Genomic DNA, 18,639 nt, shown 5'->3' with positions numbered 1-18,639 from the left:
TTTCTATTTCTTTTATTTGTCCCAAAATATACAATAAATAAACTTACGGATCTGACGTCCATTGGTTATGGAACTAGTGTATGTATTTGTCATTGATACGCTGACCACAAGTGTCAATAATAATAGCTCGTCCAACCATTTAAGGTCGACGCTTTCAGGAGCGTTAGAGGTGGATTAATGACCACGCTCACCTATAGGGAGCTTTAGCTTCTTGCGCAGTGAAATGCGCCGGGATCTGGATCGAGAGCGCCGGTCGGTGGTGGTGCCAGAGTGCGCCGTGGTGCACTCCGACGTGTCCTGCTCGGACTGGCTGCTGGTGTCGCTGGCGGCGCTCTGCGACTTGAACATCTTCCTCCAGAAATCCTTCCTGCCCAGGAGAGCGCCCGGGATCTGCTCCTCACTGGAGGGGAAGAGAAAGAGACAAGGAAGGGGCGGATTTAAATCTTGACATACAGACGAACATTTTTTCGATTGATATTGAGCACCGTGGGCGGGTTCTTTGCTAAAAAGCAGGCAGGAGGAGGTTTTTCCTATGTTAAGCAGAGAAATGGCGGCTGAGCTCGACATAGATGATGCTATACGGAGATGGTGAGAGGTGGACACTCACTGTTCGGGTGTCTGGGGGGGTCTACTGGAGATGTAGCTGCGACACTCATCTGCAGCACTGGACACCTGACCCTTCTCCCCGGACACACCCGCCTCTGACCTGCACACACACACACACACACAACCCCAGCACAGATAAAGCCACCTCTCCTGATGCAGCAATGCCTCCCTCGAAAACCGGAAGAGTTTCGTTGTTTAGTTTTTGAGTAATCGGAGGCAGGTTTGTCTTCGGTTGTCAATCTTAAAGTGGTTCTAAAGCGTGACAGAACCGTCTTATGCTAGTGGCCGGAGTTTTCAAGTGTGGTGGGTGTGATATTACTCTAAGACACAAGAACAGTCACTCAAGCAAGAAAGGACAGATGCGGACAAGACAGAAAACAAAAGAATGAAATAAAAGAATTCAAGCAGTGATGAGAAGCGTAGCTCTGATTTGTCAGGAAGGGAGAATTCTTGAGTCTTTTAACAAATGTTTGCTGCCAGACATTTTGAAGTACCTCCTCGGCCCGGGCTGCTTTGACTCTTCCTTGTCGTCGGGCTTCTTGGTGGCGGTGACCTTCTCCGCGCTGTCCAGGAGCGCGCTCAGTGCCACCCTGCGGAACACATTTCCATGGGCCTCCTTGATGAACTGGACCAGCTGGCGGATATCGCAGTACAGACCCTGGGGAGGAAGGAAGTGAGAAGCACAGCGAGAGCGAGGGATGTGTGAGTGAGAGAAAGCGTGTCAGGGGACGGCACAGAAAAAAAACTGACAGCTAGAATCAGAATTGCTTGGCGCTTGACGTCGTACCCTGTGTGTGTTTTTGCACGCACGCGATACATGTGCGTGGTGTGGCAGGAGCAGGCTTTGTCAAAGCACCAGCTCCAGCTTGTGAGTGGGTGGCCTTTGATTCTGTGCCATGATAAAGCCTGCCTTGAAAAGTGTGTCATCTCCCGCCAACGTACGCCAGTCACGCCAGCCTTAAGGCGTTCCGGGGCACCACAGAGAGGAGGACTTGGTACTTCACCGCCTTCAGATGAGTCACGGAGAAGATTTAGCAAGACTGCACGCACTGTTTTAGATTAGCTTTGACTGAATACATAGCAGAATAGCAGGTATTTTTTTTAGAGATACAAATTAAGAATTTTTTAGCTCGTCAGTCTGGCTCACCGTGTAAAAACACCACCCAAACACTAGGTGGCACTGTCTTTTTTTGCCAGTCGGGTTAATTTTTGTTTCTACTTCCTGCTTCACTTTCAACAATGGCGACTTACGCAGAAATTTCGCCGTAGACGAGAAGTACAAATGTTTGTATCTCCGAACTTCCTGTGTTAGCCTGTCCTCGATGTGTTCTATCTTTATTGATCCAAAACAATCAATTCGAAAATTGCGGAGACGGAGAAATACTAAAGCGGAAACCACGCAACTACCAAGCGGACCAATCACAGCTCTTGTGGCCTGCGTCGCTGCGGCGTGTAGTTACATTTTTGGGAAGGTGCGCGTCAGTTACGGCGCTAGGGTCTGCGTATAGTCTGCGCTGTTGCCGTAGCTTCTGAGTCAATTTCACGCAGACGTCCAAACGGCCTATAAGGTGGGACTAAGTTGCCCAGGAACAGATGTGTTCCGCAAAGTTGACACTAGTCTGACCCCTTTTAGCTTACTTAGCTTACTGCCAATAAGGTCAGATTAAGTAACATGTTATTACATACGGCGCATGACAATTTCCACACCACGTACCAGGTTCTCCGGGCTGTGCAACTCGTGCGTGGTCGAGGCGCAGCGGGTGATGAGGGACTTAAACATGCAGCCCACCACCACCGCCTCCATATTCTGGGCCACGGACTTGTTGTCCCCCGTGGTGAAGTTGTTGCCGAAGCCCGCCTTGTCTGGAAGCAACGGGGGAAGCAGGAGAGACCACGGATCACACAGGAGGTGGTTTAGTTATCAGGGGGGGAGAACAATTATTGACAGCTGAGCAGCTTGAATATAAAACAGTGAGCCCATACAACAGGGAGGGAAGGGGTGGGGGGGGCAAAGGAAAAAGGGTCATAAAAAGCATATGGGGAAGAAGCAAACTGAAAAGGATTCTAGGTAGGGAGTAAGGAATACATGCAAGTGACTAAGGCCTGCTTTAAATACATATAGCCGGGGCTTATTCTCTTGGTCCAGTCAGATAAAACTTCTGTAGAAAAAATATGATAAATTTTGGAGTCGCAGGCGAGGTTGTCACTTTCGCACAGAGTGAGGGGTGCAGCAATGAAAGCGGTGCCTAGGGAAGGGTCTGATCGGGTGAGTATGTTCATCTTATCGCTAATGTTATTGACTGTTATTGATTATTGATCATGTGTATCTACCGATGTTTCTTTTTTTCGCCCTCCTGGACCTCTCACCTGCACTGCCGTACTCTGCAAGAGAAAAGAGGCGGGGCACAAGTTGATTGACATCAGGCCAGCACAGACATGTCGGTGGTGTCAGAAAGGACGTGGCACCCCACCTCCGGGTTGGAGGTGAACCCGAGTTGCACACACACAGACTGACACGCTCAAAAATGACACACACACACAGCAAAACTAAACAAGGTGTTCACTTTCTGATTTAAAACACTCATCGGTTCAGTAACTTGCCAATTGCACATTATATGACTCGTAAACCAAACACTTTAGGTGTCAGTGCAAAACTGAATTGGCATGTACGATGTGTCTCAATGCTCAGCGATAAAACCACTGATTGAGCAGAGATGTAATGGGTAAAGCTTTGGATTGGCAAGTGTACAGAATGGATGAGTGAGTAAGGAAGGCAGGAGTCGGCTCGTTTGTAGTGGATGGAGGAAAAGAAGGAGGATGGAAGCAGGAGGAGGACGACAAAAAGGGGACGCGGACAAGCGGAGACGGAGTGGAAGGAGGAAGGGGGGAAAAAACACATATATCAACAGAGACAGCGCTGGAATGCAAAGTCGGAGTGCGGAGTGAGACAGCGGCAGTACAATTCAGCTTTGTCAAACTTTTTATGGCATACTGTCCCGTAATGGGGCCGCGTTAGACCTTTGAGTGTGTGTATTTTGGAAATCGATTAATTGTTTAAGCCTCTTATCAAATTAAAAAAAAAGTAAAATTTTGCTTGGATTTCTAAGATCGTGAGGGGAAGTGGTTTGAGCCAATGAAATCTGGGACACATGTCTCCACAGGACAAAGTGCAGAAGTCCAAAGGAAATTAAATTTCACGTCATCGTCATCTACGGACCAGTATCTGCTCCTAAACTGACAAAAAAAAGTAGTTTTGTAAGTATTATTAATTGTATTTTAGAGTTTCCTCCTCCATTTCCTGAAAAACTACTTTAAAATGTCGATGACTCATCCTGCACTAGGGGGCGTGGCCTAGATTAACATGCAATAAGATGCGATCTTGGATTTTCACGTCCCACCCTTCCTCCTCGTCTCTCCTTCACCAGTATCACTGCCAGCTTTGTCTTTCTGTTTGAACAATTATGGGCGGTGTCTGCGCAGGCCGCTGAAGCTGACCAATCAGAGCAGACCTTCTCACGGTGGGAGTGGCCTCTCTAGTAGTTCTGTTTTTAACTATTCTGAAATAGACTCTTCGCTGTTTCATGGGAACTAGCAGATGTGAATTTGTTATTTACTTTGGTTCAACCGGTTCGTCCAATGCTAACATGCTCACAATGACGATGTAATGCTCAGAAGGTTTAGGTTAATGTTAGCATGTTCAGCATCTTTGTTTTGCCTGTTAGCATGCGAGCATCGGTTAGTTAGCACTGCTGAAGCTGATGAGAATGCGCAACAGCAATATAGCTAATAGGCTATGACAAAATGCTAACACATTAGCTTGCAAACACGCTTAATGGTGAACATGCTAGCATACCTGCTAAACCGGAGCATGTTAGCATTCTCTTAAAGCACTGTGAACTTTTGTATTTGTTGACATTTTGTAGACTAAACAATTAATCGATTAATTAAAAAAATCTTAAAAAAAATAATAATAAAAAAAAATAAAAAAAAATAATTAATAATAAAAAAAATATTATTAGTTATAGCTCTACTGTACAGGATATATTTTTGCAGCATTATCCCTAACCTTATCGTTATAGGCATTTAAAACCAGCGTAGTTCAAATTCTGGTCCAAACCTATTTCTATATTTGTTATCAGCGCTTCAGCAATTTTTTTTTTTGTGTGTCAGGATCTGCATCTCACTCACACACACACACACACACACACACCATACACTTACTGTCAGTAATGGGCTCCATACAGAAGCCCAGCAGTGCATGCAGAAAGTCCACTATGTTATTGAGGGAGTCTTTGTTGACGTATTCGCGCATAGTCTGACGGAACTGCAGCTTGTCCAGCTTATACAGGTTGGTCAGGCAGCTCTGAGCCTGAAAGGAAAGATTTTGGACAGGGAGCCATTAAAAAAAAGTTTGTTTGCTTTTTTTCAGTAATAAGATGGGTTTCCTTACAAAAATATGCTATTCTCATCCCTTTTCATTGGTTCTCAGTCTTACTGAAGTTAGAAACTGCGCCATCACAGGATTAATTTCAGTTTCATGAAATTTTTATCGAAGTAAAGGAGCAGCACAGTAAATAATTCATAGAAAATGAATCCATGTCATCATCAGAAACTGTGCTGATTTGTGGAAACTGAAATTAAACACAAAGGAAAGAGCCTGACCTGCATCCTGAGCCGATCCCCTGATAGCCCGCGGTGGCCCTCGCCACAGCCGTAAGCACAGCCCAGAGACTTAACTATCTTTATCAGCATGGTCAAAGCCAGGCGGTGGGGGCTGAAGCCAGAGCCCTCTTCCTGTTCAGGGCAAAGGGATGAACGAGACACGTTGATATATTTAAACATACAGCCCGCATTTACACCTGCTTACAAGTACACAATACCTTTTTATCATTATCCTTGTTATTCTTCACGTCATCCTTGCTCCCTTGACCACTCCCACCGCCGCTCCCGCCTCCTCCTCCACCTCCATCTCCCCCTCCGCCCGCTCCCGCGATCGAACCGCCCCCCTGCGCGCCTCCTCCGAGCCCCTGCGCGGACGGGTCTTTGGCTCGCGCCTCCTGGTTCTCCTTGTTGTCGGGCTTGGACAGCTTCTTGCCCATGTCGGGCACCACGCCCAGCTGCAGCAGGCAGTCGATGATGTTGAGGGCCACGTCGCAGATCCTGGAGCTGATGTCGTGGCTGAGGACGGCGTAAAGAGCCCGCAGGACAGCCTAAATCAGAAGGATATAGACATAGGAGAGAGATAATGAATTGGACCATAAAGCCATAAAGTCTGTCAGCTGAATTATGGATCACTCACAGTGAGGTCCAGCATGCCATTCTTCAACACAAAGTTATTGGTCCCCTCGATGTTCTCCCCTTCCTCTAGACAGGAGTAATTGATGCAGGAGTCGGTGAGGCTGCGCGGGAGGTTGGCACAGGCCAGCGGCTCCACGGGGATCTCGGGCACGGCCACGGGGTTGCAGAGCTTCTTCATGTGCTCGGTGAAGAAGTCGGCGTAGCCCACGTTGAAGGACGCCACCGTTGTGTTGAACGCCGCCATGGTGATGGTGGAAATCTGAGACCGAACTGCGGACAACGGGAGAAATAATGATTTTCTTGGGTAATAGGTGATGAGGTCTGGGTGTTCATATCACTGTGTCTGCCTTCTAGAGTGGGAAATGTGCAGTTTCAGAAGTTTGAAAGACAAATCTTAAGCCAGCGCTGATATTTACTTGTAAATTAGCATTGTCACAACAGTATTTCCGTTACATAATCCTGTCCTACTTCTGCTCTGCTCGTCAGGCCTCAACGGAGCCAGCAGCATCTGTCCTCCCTTTGTTGTGCTTCGTTTAATTTGCTATAAACAAACTGGAAATTTTTATTTTTTAACGTTCTTGGGCTTGACTCGCTCATATCAAAGCCCGTCTCCGCCTCTCACCCTCTTTGACGGTGTTGTCGCTGTGGCTGTTGGAGTGGTCGGGCATGTCTCGGAGCAGAGAGTGGTGGGAGTGCGAGTGCTTGGCGCTCAGGCTGTCCGCGTCCGCAGCCGTGTCCGTGCTGCCCCTCCGCGTGAACTTGCCTGGAAAGCGACGCAACAGATGAACGTGTTCAGAAAAAGGCACGGGTACAAAAACACACAGAGGGAAAACGCAAGCTGTTCGGGGAGGAAAGAGATGCCGCTCATGAATATATAACAGTTTGGTGAAACGGTCCGCTGGGTTCATGGAAATGAGGCTTTAAAAAGTCACTGACTCTGGATAATAATAAAAATGTCTTTGCGCCTTGAGCGCATTTTAATCACACTTCTCAGCGAGAGCTAACACTGAATACAAATGCTAATGAACTGACCTAATTCACTAGCCGACAGCCAGACCCAGACAGAATCCTCTGACTCACCAAAGCTTAGGGGAGAGGAAGCAAGACTGCCAACTGGTGGCATGCAAACTGTCCTCATTATGAGCTCTGCCTACCCATGATGGTGGCCTGCCAGCCGCTGCGGTCCAGAGCACGACGATCGTCTCCTAAGCCCGAGAAACTCCCGAAGGAGAAGGTGCTGCGGGTGGGCGAGACGTCCAGGTGGTCCTCGTGCAGCAGGAACGGAACTCCCATGCGACGCTGCCGCTTCTTTCCTGTGTGGTGGAAAGGGATGGAGCCCTTTCTCTCCCGGTCTTCACGTCGGTTCTTAAACTGAAACAAAAACACAGCTTGTATAATGCAGATCTTTTCATGTTAGCATGTGTTTGTGAGCGTCAAACCTTCTTGAAGATGTTCATTCCCAGGTCGGAGGCCAGATCGGGAACCGCTTGCCGCCGCAGGTTCGTCAGGGACACCTTCGCGAAGGTCTCTGTGCTCAGAGATTTTCCCTCTTCATTGCATTTCAGACTCATATCCTGCAAAACACAGCACAGGGCACAAATAAACGACATGAAGGCAAGGAAACGGGACCATGGGCTGGATTTCCTCCTGCCTACCTGCGTCTTGTGGGTGTTGACCAGCGAGGGCGTCGCAGCCACCATGGAGCTGCTGCGCGGGCGCGGCAGAGGCGCGACCAGGGGCTCCGGCGGGCGTTCGGGTCTCTCCTCCAGGATCTGCCTGAGGCGCTGCAGGTAGAACATCAAGGCCCAGTGCACGCCCTCCTCCGTCCAGTGCGGCTGCAGCAGGCAGCGCAGCACGGCCACGTCAAAGTAGGTGGCGTAGCGCGCCCGCTGGGCCAGGGATGCCGGCAGCCCGGCGGGGGCCGAAGTCCTGGAAGGTCATCGCAGTTAAACTTTTCACAGTGTACGTTTACCATGACGTAAACGTATAGCACCCGTATAACATGCTGCTAACTGACTTCACAGCAGGCTCCACTTCCTCTGCATTGCCCGAAGCTTGGAGCAAACATGGAACACGTGACCTAACGTGTAGCTGAACTGGGAAATCAAGAAAGAGCTGTCAAAATGCAGCACAAATTGTAGCGTTTTGCTTGTTTTTGTCTTCGCTGCCAAATAACTACGAACGCTGACTCTATATTATGTCCTCGCCTGTTTTATTAGCCTGTCATCAAGTCCCGCCACACGGCTTCATTAATAATGCATCAAAGGAGGATGGTAAACAAGGGCAGAGCCCCCCTTCAGCATCATTGGGAGAGCAGCAGGGACAGAGGGAGCCTACGTGAGTCCACTATAAATAAGCTGGAATGAAGGTCAGCGGTTGGCTGAGGCTGCAGAGCGAACGGGCCGCTGCAAGCCGAGTAGGGAACGTATTGATATCAGTTCGAGGGACTCAGAGGAAGGCGTTTAATCTTCGCCGTCGTAATAAATGGAGCAAGAAGAGGTGGTCGATAGCAACATGAATCACTCTGAGAGCGGACAGCAGAGGGAGGCTGGATCATGTTTCACCGTTTTGCCCGGCACACACACACACACACCCCTGCCTACTGCTGTTGTCAGGTTGCCACGGAGACCGAGTGACGACAGCCGCCCCCCCCCAAAGCCATCCGAGGGGCAGGCGGGCCCAGCCCCCGACTCCATGCGGTAGCGGGGATGCAGCAGCGGTTGCCGTGGAAACTGCCTCAGCATCAGCAAGCAGCAGCTCTTGAGAGGCGCGGGATGCGGCGCCACAGGATGAGCGAGCCGCATTAACCACAGGAACCTGGTGCCCGGAAATGATTTTGTCTGGGGCCGGTGTGCAGGAGCTTGAGGAGCAGATGTGAATATAAATAAAGCTGCCGGCGAGGGCCAGTTTTATATATATATATATATATATATATATATATAGTGCAGAAATCCAACATTTACATTCAGCTCACCGTCCTCAGCAGCCGGAGTTCCCACTGCCGACACATAAAGGAAGCAATTAATCTGCCTTTGTTGAGTGTGCAGAGAAACAGTGGGGATAAATCCCTCGCTTCCCGCATTACCATGTGACTGCTCAGAAAACCCTTTGGTGTTTGAGAGTGTGAGGATATAGCTTTCCTGGGGGGGAGGGGGGGGGGGGGGGTTCAGGCTCATTTGAATGCTCATTCAGCTGCTGGCTGTCAGAAGGATCACGGGAAGCGTCGGAACGATTTCTTCGGTTGTCAGAACGAGCTCGGATGAGCAGCGGACGGCTTGCGAGCCGCTCTTCGCCTCCTCCCACGCCACGTGACTCGGGGCGACGGCAGAAACTGCCGCGACGAACTTAAAAATAACTCCGGCGCGGCCTCGCTTTAACCGTTTTTCCGAACGAAACCAGAATCAATACCTTAAATTTGCTGTTCTCCGACACTCGGGCTGCACTGATTTTAGACAGAACAATGCCAGATTTGCCGTGGGCAGGCCCGGTCGAGCCAGGCCGCGTCGTGCCAGGCCAGGGACACTGCCAGCACTAGACATGTAGCACATTACTTCAGCGTAATTACCCTGGTTATGTGGGCAAATGTCAGATGGGTCTGGTGATGCTCAAGCTAGACAAGGGCTGTGTGTGTGTGGGCTGACTGAGGAGACAGCGCTGCTTAGAGCAACACATTACACAGGGGGAAGGAGGAGCTATTCGTATAGCTCTTCACGAGCTAGTGGAGCGAGCCGCGCCGCCGCCGCAGGGCTGAGCGTTTAGCCATCAACAAGAGGACGGCACCGGCTCCGTGTCAGAGCGGGTCCCGCGTAAATCGCTGAACTTCTGCGCTGCTTGGCTGCACCCCTGAGATCTGATTCATTCATGGCCGTTTTCCACTCACTTACGGATCTGCAAGTGCTTGTTCTGAAACATCTGACCCTCCTCCTGCACAATATCAAGCCCGGAGTGGCCTCAAAGCTTCAACATAATCCCCAAATCAAAAGATCTACAACGCAACCGAATGCTAACCGCCTCGCTGCTTCTTGAAAACTGAATAACAGTGCTCACTTTTTCTTGGAGGGGCCTTTGACCGGTGGGGGTTGCTGGGAAGGGCCACCTTTCTCCACCGAGTTACCACGACGACAGCTCTGCTCCCCGGCAGAGGGGGAGGAGGAATCCGACTGGGCGGCTTCGCAGACCACCTGGAAACCCTGGGGGGGGTAGAGAGAGAGAGAGAGAGGGAGAGAGATGGACAGATACTGCAGATGAGTAGATTAACAGGCAGACACTTCCTGATAATTAAAGGCTCTGAGGTTGGAGCGAGGTTTCCGTCCTGACCCCGGCTAACCACGCTCCCGAACGGCTGCCGCTAATGAAAATTAGCAGCCAGGCCCGGAGGGAGCGCTGAAAAGGGGAGGGGGGTAAAAAAAAAAAAAAGCCTCTTGCCTGAACACGAGGGAAGTGGAATCTGACGAGATCTGAAAAAAAGGCTCACCATGGGGCCCGGGTTGCCAGATCCACAGGGGCTGCACTGGTTGTTGACTGGGGAGTTCCTCTTTGCTGTCGAGACAAGGCACAGCAGATTACACGTCTTAATTGCGAAGCAAACAGATTAGGTCTTCGTCTGGGATTATCTTCACCTGTCACGATGTTTCTGACGGGCTTAATGAGGGCGGTAAAGGCGGGGATGTCGGGCTGGCGGTGCTCCCACATGGGCTGCCATATCACCAGGCCGCTGGCCAATCGGAAGGTCAGATCTGACTCCTGGAGAACGTGCAATAAAGCGAGGCACACGTATTTTTGGACACTGACACATTTCATTTTAACTGAAAAGATTAAAGTTATATAATAGTTATATAGGGTAAAGTACAGCCTTAATTTGAGGGCGCTGACATCCAAGTTGAAGGAAAGGTGTAGGAGTTCTAGCCCAAGCTAAACAGCTGTATGACAAGATCACTTACAAGACACAGCAATTCATTGTACAGTTGGGAAACATGGTGCAATCCCAGGAGTATTGTAACCCGACCCTTTATCTGTTAGTACACACAGATCAATAGGCAGAGGGTGACCCTGAGTGTAAGTGTACGCGCAAATATAGGAATATTTTTAGCATGAAACTAAGGAAGTCAGCTGAAGTTTCTTGAGATCTACAAATATCTCCACGAGAAATTATTGATTCGCTAGTAATGACTTCGACTGCGCAGTTTTGGCTCGATTGCATTCTGTATCAGCTCCTACGGACCTTTATGCGATGAATGAGCGGCGCGAACAGGAACACGAACAGCTCCACCGTGGCCATGCTCTTGTGGAACAGCTTGGTGCGGGTGTGCTCGTCCTCCTCCAGCAGGGAGCTGCCGCGCTGGGGCCCCGAGCCGCCGAGGGCCGAGCCCGAGACGGAGCCGGGGGCCCCCGGGGAGGAGCCCTGGTTCCCCACCGGCTGGAGGAAGGCGCTGCTGCTGCTGCTGCCCGCCGACCAGCCGTGGCCCAGGCTCGGCTCGTGGTTGCACTCCTGGGCGGCCTCCAGCAGCATCCAGTGGAGCGTGTGGAGGAGCTTGGTCTCGGCGACGCCCAGCTTGTCCTGGTGACCTGTCGGGAGGTTGAAGGTCGGAGGGTTAATGTTCAGCGGTGTTTGGTGAGGTGATGAATGGGCAGTGTGAAGGTTGAGTGCATGAGTGGGTGGTGCTTTATCGCTTCTTGTGATTCTTTAGTTAAAAGATTAGATGATTTCTAAAAGCATTAAGGTTTACCGCCTTGAACATGCAGAAAATGTCAGATCCAAACATTACTTAGAGAGCAGTCTCACATTGGACTGTGGCTGTGACTGCGACTATGTGTCCAGTAGCTGAAAGAACATCGGTTTTGTGTTTTGTCGAATGAGGATAAGCTGTTACAAGGCTGTCAGCCCGACGCCCGAGGTGACGGTAAAGCGTGTCCCGCGCGTCCTCACCCAGCTTGTTCCTGTTCGACAGCAGGATGGAGGTGCAGTGGAGCACGTGGGGCAGGGCCGCCTGGACCAGCTCCCAGCGGGAGATGCTCTGGATGGCCTCCGACAGGGCCGGCGACAGCCCGTGGAGCTTGTTCTCCACCAGCACCCGCTCGAAAGACTGGGGAGGCGGCCAGAGGGGAGGAAAAAGAGAGACATCAGCCCGGGGAACTGAAGCCTCTTTCTTTGAATAAACGTCCCGCACGGCCTCAAGCAAGGCAAGCCCTCCGGGAGGGACAGTGGCAGCTCTGTTTAGGTCCGAAGGGGCGATTACAAACACGAGTTTCCAAAGGTCTAGCTGCCGCCTAATAGGAGGAAGCAAAAACTAATTTGCTAAGTGGAAAATCACTTGCAGGTGCATTAAGGTAAAAACAGATTACTGGGAGGGGAGCGATTATTTCCCCTCATCACGCACATGGCATTATGAAATGACTTACCACACAAGATGCCTCATACTGTTTCCCCAACTTCGGCCGCAGAAACGCACTGAAAAATACAAAACAAAATGAGTCACTTCACCGCAGCTGGCTCGCTCGATTTATCCGGCACACTTTATTTTTATGTTTTTACACATCATACAATCTGCATCTATTACAGTTTCCCCAGCTTCCTTCATTGAGGCAGTGACACGGTTTCTCACTCACTGTTGCGCCCTGATCTATTTTGACGCCTGTCTGGATCAAATCCGGGCGTGTTTTCACGTGTCAGGCGTGCCTCCTCCTCATCCCCAGCCATGGCAAACACCTGTTATCATTTCCCACACTAACCTGGTTTGCCTCCATAGGAAGGTCTGGATGGGGAACGGTATTCCCTTCCCGCACTCCGGCTCGTTCTCATCCAGGCTCTTCCTCTTCACCATTTTCGCCCGGACCTGCCCGCCTTCCTGCCCTCCCCCCCCCTCTGCCTGTGTGCGACCACCGGGACGCGCGGCGGCGGCTGCTGCTGCTGCTGCTGCTGCTGGCTGTGCCCAGGTAAACCGGCGAGCTCACGACATGATTGGGTTCCTTCCTGCGTAAAATGGCTGCAAGTGTCGATCGGCGGCAACACCGAGATAGGGAGGGAGGGAGGGAGGGAGAGAGAGAGAGAGAGAGGGGGAGGGAGAGAAAGAAAGAGAGAGAGAGAGGTAAGGGGAGTGAGGGAGAAGAGAAGGAGCTCTGATTTCAGCACCTCCCTCACCGGACAGCGACAGTTGATCAGCCTGCTAATTTATCGGCGGCGGCGCTTAAAGACGCAGTGTGCAGCTGCGCCAGATGTTGTCCTCCGCGAACTGGCTTCGCCGTGGCACAGAAACGCGGCGCATATGTCCGAAACACAACCTGCTGCAAAAAAAACAAAAACAAAAAAACAACAGAAAAACAAGAACAAGCCGAGCCGTATCCAAATGCTGCATTCAAATCACGGCTAATCCCCCATGTGAATCTTATCAACAGGTAGTTTAATAATCCGGCAATAAAGCTTCAATAAAGCCGCAATAAAATATCAAATTATACTGCGCTAAAGTGGAAGTGCATTACTGTCAAAACGTATTATTAATGCAATAAAAATGAATTTGAAATTACCTTATATAAAACAGGTTACTTTTATCTACAAGAGAGCAGCATGTTATTTAACCTCAGTGTAGAAAGTAAAACGTACCCAACGAGAAGAAAACCTCAAAACGTTAATAAAAACAACTGGACTCACACAAAATGCATATATTTTAAAGAATAAATAAACTGAAGGAGCAAATGTATAAATGTTATTTTGTGTGGAAAGCAGAGTATTAATCCTAAAAAGCTGAATATTCATTTTTAAACTACTAGCTTAATTATTAGCTAATGCTAGCTACCTTTATACTACTGCTGATGCAAATTTAAAGTAACATTCGTGTTACAGAAAGAGTGAAAAACATTAATTCCTACTAAGAAAATATTCCATGAAAGCATTAAGATATTTTAATTAATTTATTGTAATGTTTTACTCAGTTAGCAGTATTACCTTCGTGGTGAAATGCACCCATCTGTGTTATTTTAAATATGAAGCATATGAAGCTAGCAGTGGGCTAACCTCTGTTAGCTTATCACAATTATTGGAAAACACCAAGGAATGCTGATGTTAATTTTGTCTGTTAAAAAAGATGCCTACCGCTTCCGCCTGAATGCAAAAATGTAAAGTCTGTAGGATTGTTAGGACTATTTCTTAGTTGGAATCAGTAACCTTCCTGAAGCCACTGCTCGCCAACTACTCAAGCTAGCTCTGTACCGCGTTAGCTAGCCTTGTTTTAAGCTAATTTAGCCTATCTTTTCCTCTAAAGCCAAGTAATATATACATCTCTTTTAGCACGTCTCTTTAATTCACATTGACATCACGTAAAAAAATACAGTCTATGGTAAAAACATAAAATCTCTGACCAAGACCATTTCTTCCTTGGGATCAGCTATCTTTCAGGAGTTTCCACTGGTAAATGCTAAAGCTAGCTTTGCTCTAAGCTAGCTGGCTATACGTTTGCAGGGTAGGAAAACAAATTATTCATCAGGCCCACTACGTTTTTATGATTAAAATACAGAAGTTCATATAAATACGATTGTTATGATTACATTATGTTAAGTAAATGGTCAAAATGGGTAAGCGCCCTTTGCAAACCACTGAAAATGTACATGTATGCCATCATTTTAACACTGTCGACAGCAAGACAATCGATGTTGTTTTAAGTATTTGCAAGCTTGGTTTCCGTACATGTACAACCATACCTCCTGACATCCTATTTTACGCAGAACAGTAAAACTGGAAAGACAACCTAGCATGATTAGCACGTCAAACCATAGACTGTATAGATACGGACAACGTGTCCCCACTTCCTAGCATTAGCCAAAATGATGCCGTCTTCCCGGGGGTGTGGGCGGCGCCATCTTGTGACTTTGGAGCCAGAGTCTGCGCAGTACGGTCCGAGAGTGGAGCCAGGCGGAGGCGGAGCCGCGCTATCGATGACACGCCCATACTTCCGCCTCTGCTCGGTTGGCATGGCAACTTCTGGTGATCATGATGTCACGTCCTGCTTCTATAGCGTCAAATAACTAACTAAAACGACACTTCTCATAAAAATGGACACTTAAATATACATCAGTATTATATTAACGAGCTAAACTGACTGAAACCACCCTTGAAATTGCATTTGACATGTATTTTAGTGTTTTAATTCTGCCTAAGTCCCGCCCACTAACATGGAGGGGGTGGAGCTTACTAGCTATTCTGCAGCCAGTCATTAAGAAAAGCTCTACTTGCTTAGGCTTCACTTTTGAGGAGCTGTCCCGCCGTCCATTTTTGTACTATCCATGTGTCAAACCAACGCAACATATTGTTCCAGTGTTTCAATTCATTCAAAAGACTAGAGCGCAGCAGTTTTTATTTTCTTTATTTTTGTCTTCATCATCCTGTAGGAGCATTTGTCATCATTATGTCTCAAACATCAGAAAGTGTGCACACATCTACATGGTCTTTTAAATACACTTACACAGGCGAAGAAGGGCGGGAGAGGCGGGAGCATAGGAAGCACAGAAAAACATCAGGAAGGAAGGAGAAGGAAGGGGAAGAGGAGTTTCACAGAAGTGAGCAGAGAATATGCTAGAACTGTTTTCTTTTATTCTTTTAAAAAAAATGGATTCTAACAGCTGCAAATTGTGGGTTTCTCCCATTCTTCATCTCTTTGTCGTTTCCGCTTTTGTCCCCTTTCAAAACAGCCAACACCGGCACAATCACAGAAATGGGCCACGGCTAGCTGCTCTTTCAAATGGAATGTTTTCATATAAAGCTTCATACTTTACACTTTTTTTTTTTTTTTTAAACAAACTTAAGGCCCTTTACTCATCCAAGTACGCCGTACAACCCAGAGTTTTGCAAAAGGAGAAAAGGTCACAGGGTTTTTTTTTTAGCATTGACCTTGAAGAATCGACTCTAAAATGCACCCTGACCATTTACACTCACACTGAAAAGTTTAAGATAGCTTCAGATAGATCTAATTTATTTATCATTTGCCATGCCAGCATAACAGCATTGTTGTAGCCTAAGAAAACCACAGCGCTAATGTAAAAACCATACATAAAAGGGCAGCCCATTGGTTTGCAGAAAACAAGAGAAGAGAAAATCTATTGGAAAGCTAGCGTTTTTAGCGCCTGACTCGACATAACTGCAGTGGTTATCCACATTTAAATGCTAATAAGCCAGAGCAGCCACAGGGAACGTACAAAACCGCAACGACTTCCACTACAGTGACATTTATAAAAAGAAAACAACACAATTTATCCAACAATTCAGCACATATCATGAAATCATAGGATTAAAATCCAACGAACGAAGAAAATGTTTGACTTAAAACGTCACATTTTAGCAGACATGCTCATCAGCCACTCTTTACGCAGGTCAGTTACACGCCATGTTCCTGCAAGTTAAGTCCGCCAAACAATCTTTTAAGACTAGCATCTACTATCTAGTAGCTATACCTTGCATCCAGTACCATGTAAATTCTGAATGGACGTTATGCATGAGTTCACCCTCAAATTTTAACCCCATACAAGTGGAATGTGGTGATATTTTTCACACATACACACGAAAAAAATCACTGTACAATCTTAAAACCACCATCTTAGACAAACACATCCACTCAAACCTTCAGCTGATTTAAAACAAAACCAAAAAGTCCATATTTGAGTGAACAGCGAATGAAAATTAAGAGTGACAGGGCGTGGCCCTTTCGAGGGAGGGAATGAAGATTTTTTTTTTGAAGAATTCAGTTTTTAAAATCCCACTGGAAGTGCTGGAAGGGCTGTTGACGGACGAGGCAGCCAATCAACGACAACTGTAGAACCTGTGGGAGTCGGAGTGAGGGGCCCGGGGGCAACACTGGACGCTTATGAGTGAAGGGACGTGGGGTGATGTGGATTTGTTGAGGGCATCTTAAGCGGGAGCAGCCGGCTCATAAGCCCTGCTTGGCCAGGGCAGCGGTGACGTCCTGGGCCAGCGTGGAGAGCTGGGGCGACTCCAGGAGGTTGATGCTGCCGGCGGAAGACATACGAGGGGAGGTGCCTCCTGTCTCAATGCCGGGGGAGTGGGTGACAACGATTTCTGCGCCGTGGTCCACACGAGCTTTGGCCGTTTCCCGGAAGGACAGCTTGTGGCTCTCGATCTGGTGAATTGGGAAAGACAGTTTAGGTCAAGGTCTTTTTTTTTTTTTTGGCAGTGACATTTGAGACTGAAGACATTTGCGTCCTTTTTTTTTTTTTTACCATAATATTCCCCCCTCCAGGAGTGTGGGTGGCATTGTCCAGGGAGCGGACCTTGGCGTGGGCCTTGTCTTTAAAGTCCAACTTCACATTCTCAATACGGATATTACCTCCCCCTGGGAACATGACAGCAAGGAAGAGAAGAAGGAATGCATCAAACCCGTGAGGAATCAGTTGCCTGCAGGCCAGCTCTTCTTCTAGGCAACTCCCGGGGCCAAGAATCTAAGTCTGGCCGCTGTGCTCCGAAAGGACCAGGATTGAGTCGTTATATTGTGCATACAGTTTCATATTCACACCAGGTTTTCAGTCTTTCATTTTGCTCACTGTATGAAACTGTCGCATGACTGTAGCCTACTAAAAAAGAGCAAATCTATATTTATTTTATTGACCAATCCATTTATATCTTGTACCAAATGTTTACCGTAGGGAAACGCTTGGTTAGCGGGCTAAAAGACAGAGCTCCGTCCATGGACTAGCAACATTTTCATGTTCTGCTTGTTTCACCTGGAAACGTTTCAAGTGGAAAATATACAAGACGGTTTCCAAGTCAACCGAAGCCTAGAACATGCCCTCGAGACCAATCTATATCGTTTGTGTAATTACCCTCACAGCCAGAAGGGGGAGACAAAGGTAATGTAGCTTTAACTTTGATATACACTTGTCAAATGTTGCACTATAAGGCAAGATCAAGAACAACCTTATTGTATAAACTGGTATATCAGATATTGGGTATGACATTACATAAAAATATAGGTAATAATTATTTTTAGTTGTTCCCATTAAATTCCCATTAAAAAACCCTAACCTTTAAGGTGTCTACACCCTTAGATACCCTGTCCCATGTGAATATATGGTAACCTTAATCAGAAAAAGTGTATATAATCATCTAAATTTCCTTAAAGTGGCTGTACAGTACCTGGTCTGTGGCGAATGTTGGACATGGAGCCACATTTGGCGGTGACGTGGCTCAAGTCTATCTTCTTGGTCTGGATCTGGACCTGTGGGCAGCAGCAGGAACAAGGCGCGCAAATTAGCCAGTGTTTCCCAGAAAAAGACGGGGCGGAAAACGAAACCGCTACAAAAGTTACTACAAATTCACAGACGGTCAAACAGACGACACAAGATAAGCCACGAGGCGACACAACATGAATCTGCGATGGTCAATCAACGTAGGTCCATGGAAGAGCCTCAGGGAGGCTGATGTCAGTTCCCTGGGGAGAGGTTAACATGAAAGCAAGCGGTGACGGCACAGACATCACACAGACACAGCACAGGCACTACGTGGAGCTACAGGGAGCAGATGCTTCAATTAAACTTTATTGTCCATGGGTGATGTGAATTAGTGTAAGTACAAACACCGTTAAGATACGCTGACAACCCTGCATGCTGTAAAGGTTGTAAACGAATACGAATTTTACACACTACGCAGAGACACCGTATGTCGTGCCCTGTGTGAATAAAAATTATGTATTTCTGATGGAGATGTTAGTGAGAAATTAATAGCTGGTGATGATGAGA

At 47.9% G+C, this 18,639-nt stretch overlaps 2 protein-coding genes across 2 annotated transcripts in view; both read right to left on the bottom strand.

Moving 5' to 3' along the window:
* Window positions 1–12,725, bottom strand: part of unc80 (unc-80 homolog (C. elegans)) — a gene marked incomplete at both ends in the record, with an annotated part of 32,596 nt that extends 19,871 nt beyond the window's left edge. Inside the window, 20 exons of the mRNA XM_084574383.1 lie at window positions 192–400; window positions 608–706; window positions 1,101–1,264; window positions 2,321–2,469; window positions 2,938–2,988; window positions 4,828–4,975; window positions 5,269–5,400; window positions 5,487–5,816; window positions 5,906–6,174; window positions 6,527–6,667; window positions 7,059–7,275; window positions 7,344–7,478; window positions 7,560–7,833; window positions 9,952–10,094; window positions 10,379–10,443; window positions 10,524–10,647; window positions 11,126–11,469; window positions 11,831–11,987; window positions 12,304–12,352; window positions 12,634–12,725. Of these exons, the coding sequence (XP_084430509.1) occupies window positions 192–400; window positions 608–706; window positions 1,101–1,264; window positions 2,321–2,469; window positions 2,938–2,988; window positions 4,828–4,975; window positions 5,269–5,400; window positions 5,487–5,816; window positions 5,906–6,174; window positions 6,527–6,667; window positions 7,059–7,275; window positions 7,344–7,478; window positions 7,560–7,833; window positions 9,952–10,094; window positions 10,379–10,443; window positions 10,524–10,647; window positions 11,126–11,469; window positions 11,831–11,987; window positions 12,304–12,352; window positions 12,634–12,725 (3,292 nt within the window). The remainder of the gene's footprint in view (window positions 1–191; window positions 401–607; window positions 707–1,100; window positions 1,265–2,320; window positions 2,470–2,937; window positions 2,989–4,827; window positions 4,976–5,268; window positions 5,401–5,486; window positions 5,817–5,905; window positions 6,175–6,526; window positions 6,668–7,058; window positions 7,276–7,343; window positions 7,479–7,559; window positions 7,834–9,951; window positions 10,095–10,378; window positions 10,444–10,523; window positions 10,648–11,125; window positions 11,470–11,830; window positions 11,988–12,303; window positions 12,353–12,633) is intronic.
* Window positions 12,726–15,175: 2,450 nt separating this feature from the next.
* LOC311509423 (uncharacterized protein) overlaps window positions 15,176–18,639 on the bottom strand; it is a 53,012-nt gene continuing 49,548 nt past the window's right edge. The window contains exons 15-17 of the mRNA XM_084574632.1: window positions 18,038–18,119; window positions 17,125–17,237; window positions 15,176–17,024 (exon numbers count right to left, since the gene is read on the bottom strand). Coding sequence (XP_084430758.1) covers window positions 16,815–17,024; window positions 17,125–17,237; window positions 18,038–18,119 — 405 coding nt within the window. The 3' untranslated portion in view covers window positions 15,176–16,814. The remainder of the gene's footprint in view (window positions 17,025–17,124; window positions 17,238–18,037; window positions 18,120–18,639) is intronic.

The sequence above is a fragment of the Chelon labrosus genome, assembly GCF_963514085.1.
Source record: "Chelon labrosus genome assembly, chromosome: 24".
In the NCBI taxonomy this organism is placed as follows: domain Eukaryota; kingdom Metazoa; phylum Chordata; class Actinopteri; order Mugiliformes; family Mugilidae; genus Chelon; species Chelon labrosus.
This window is presented reverse-complemented; position numbering and strand designations above follow the sequence as displayed.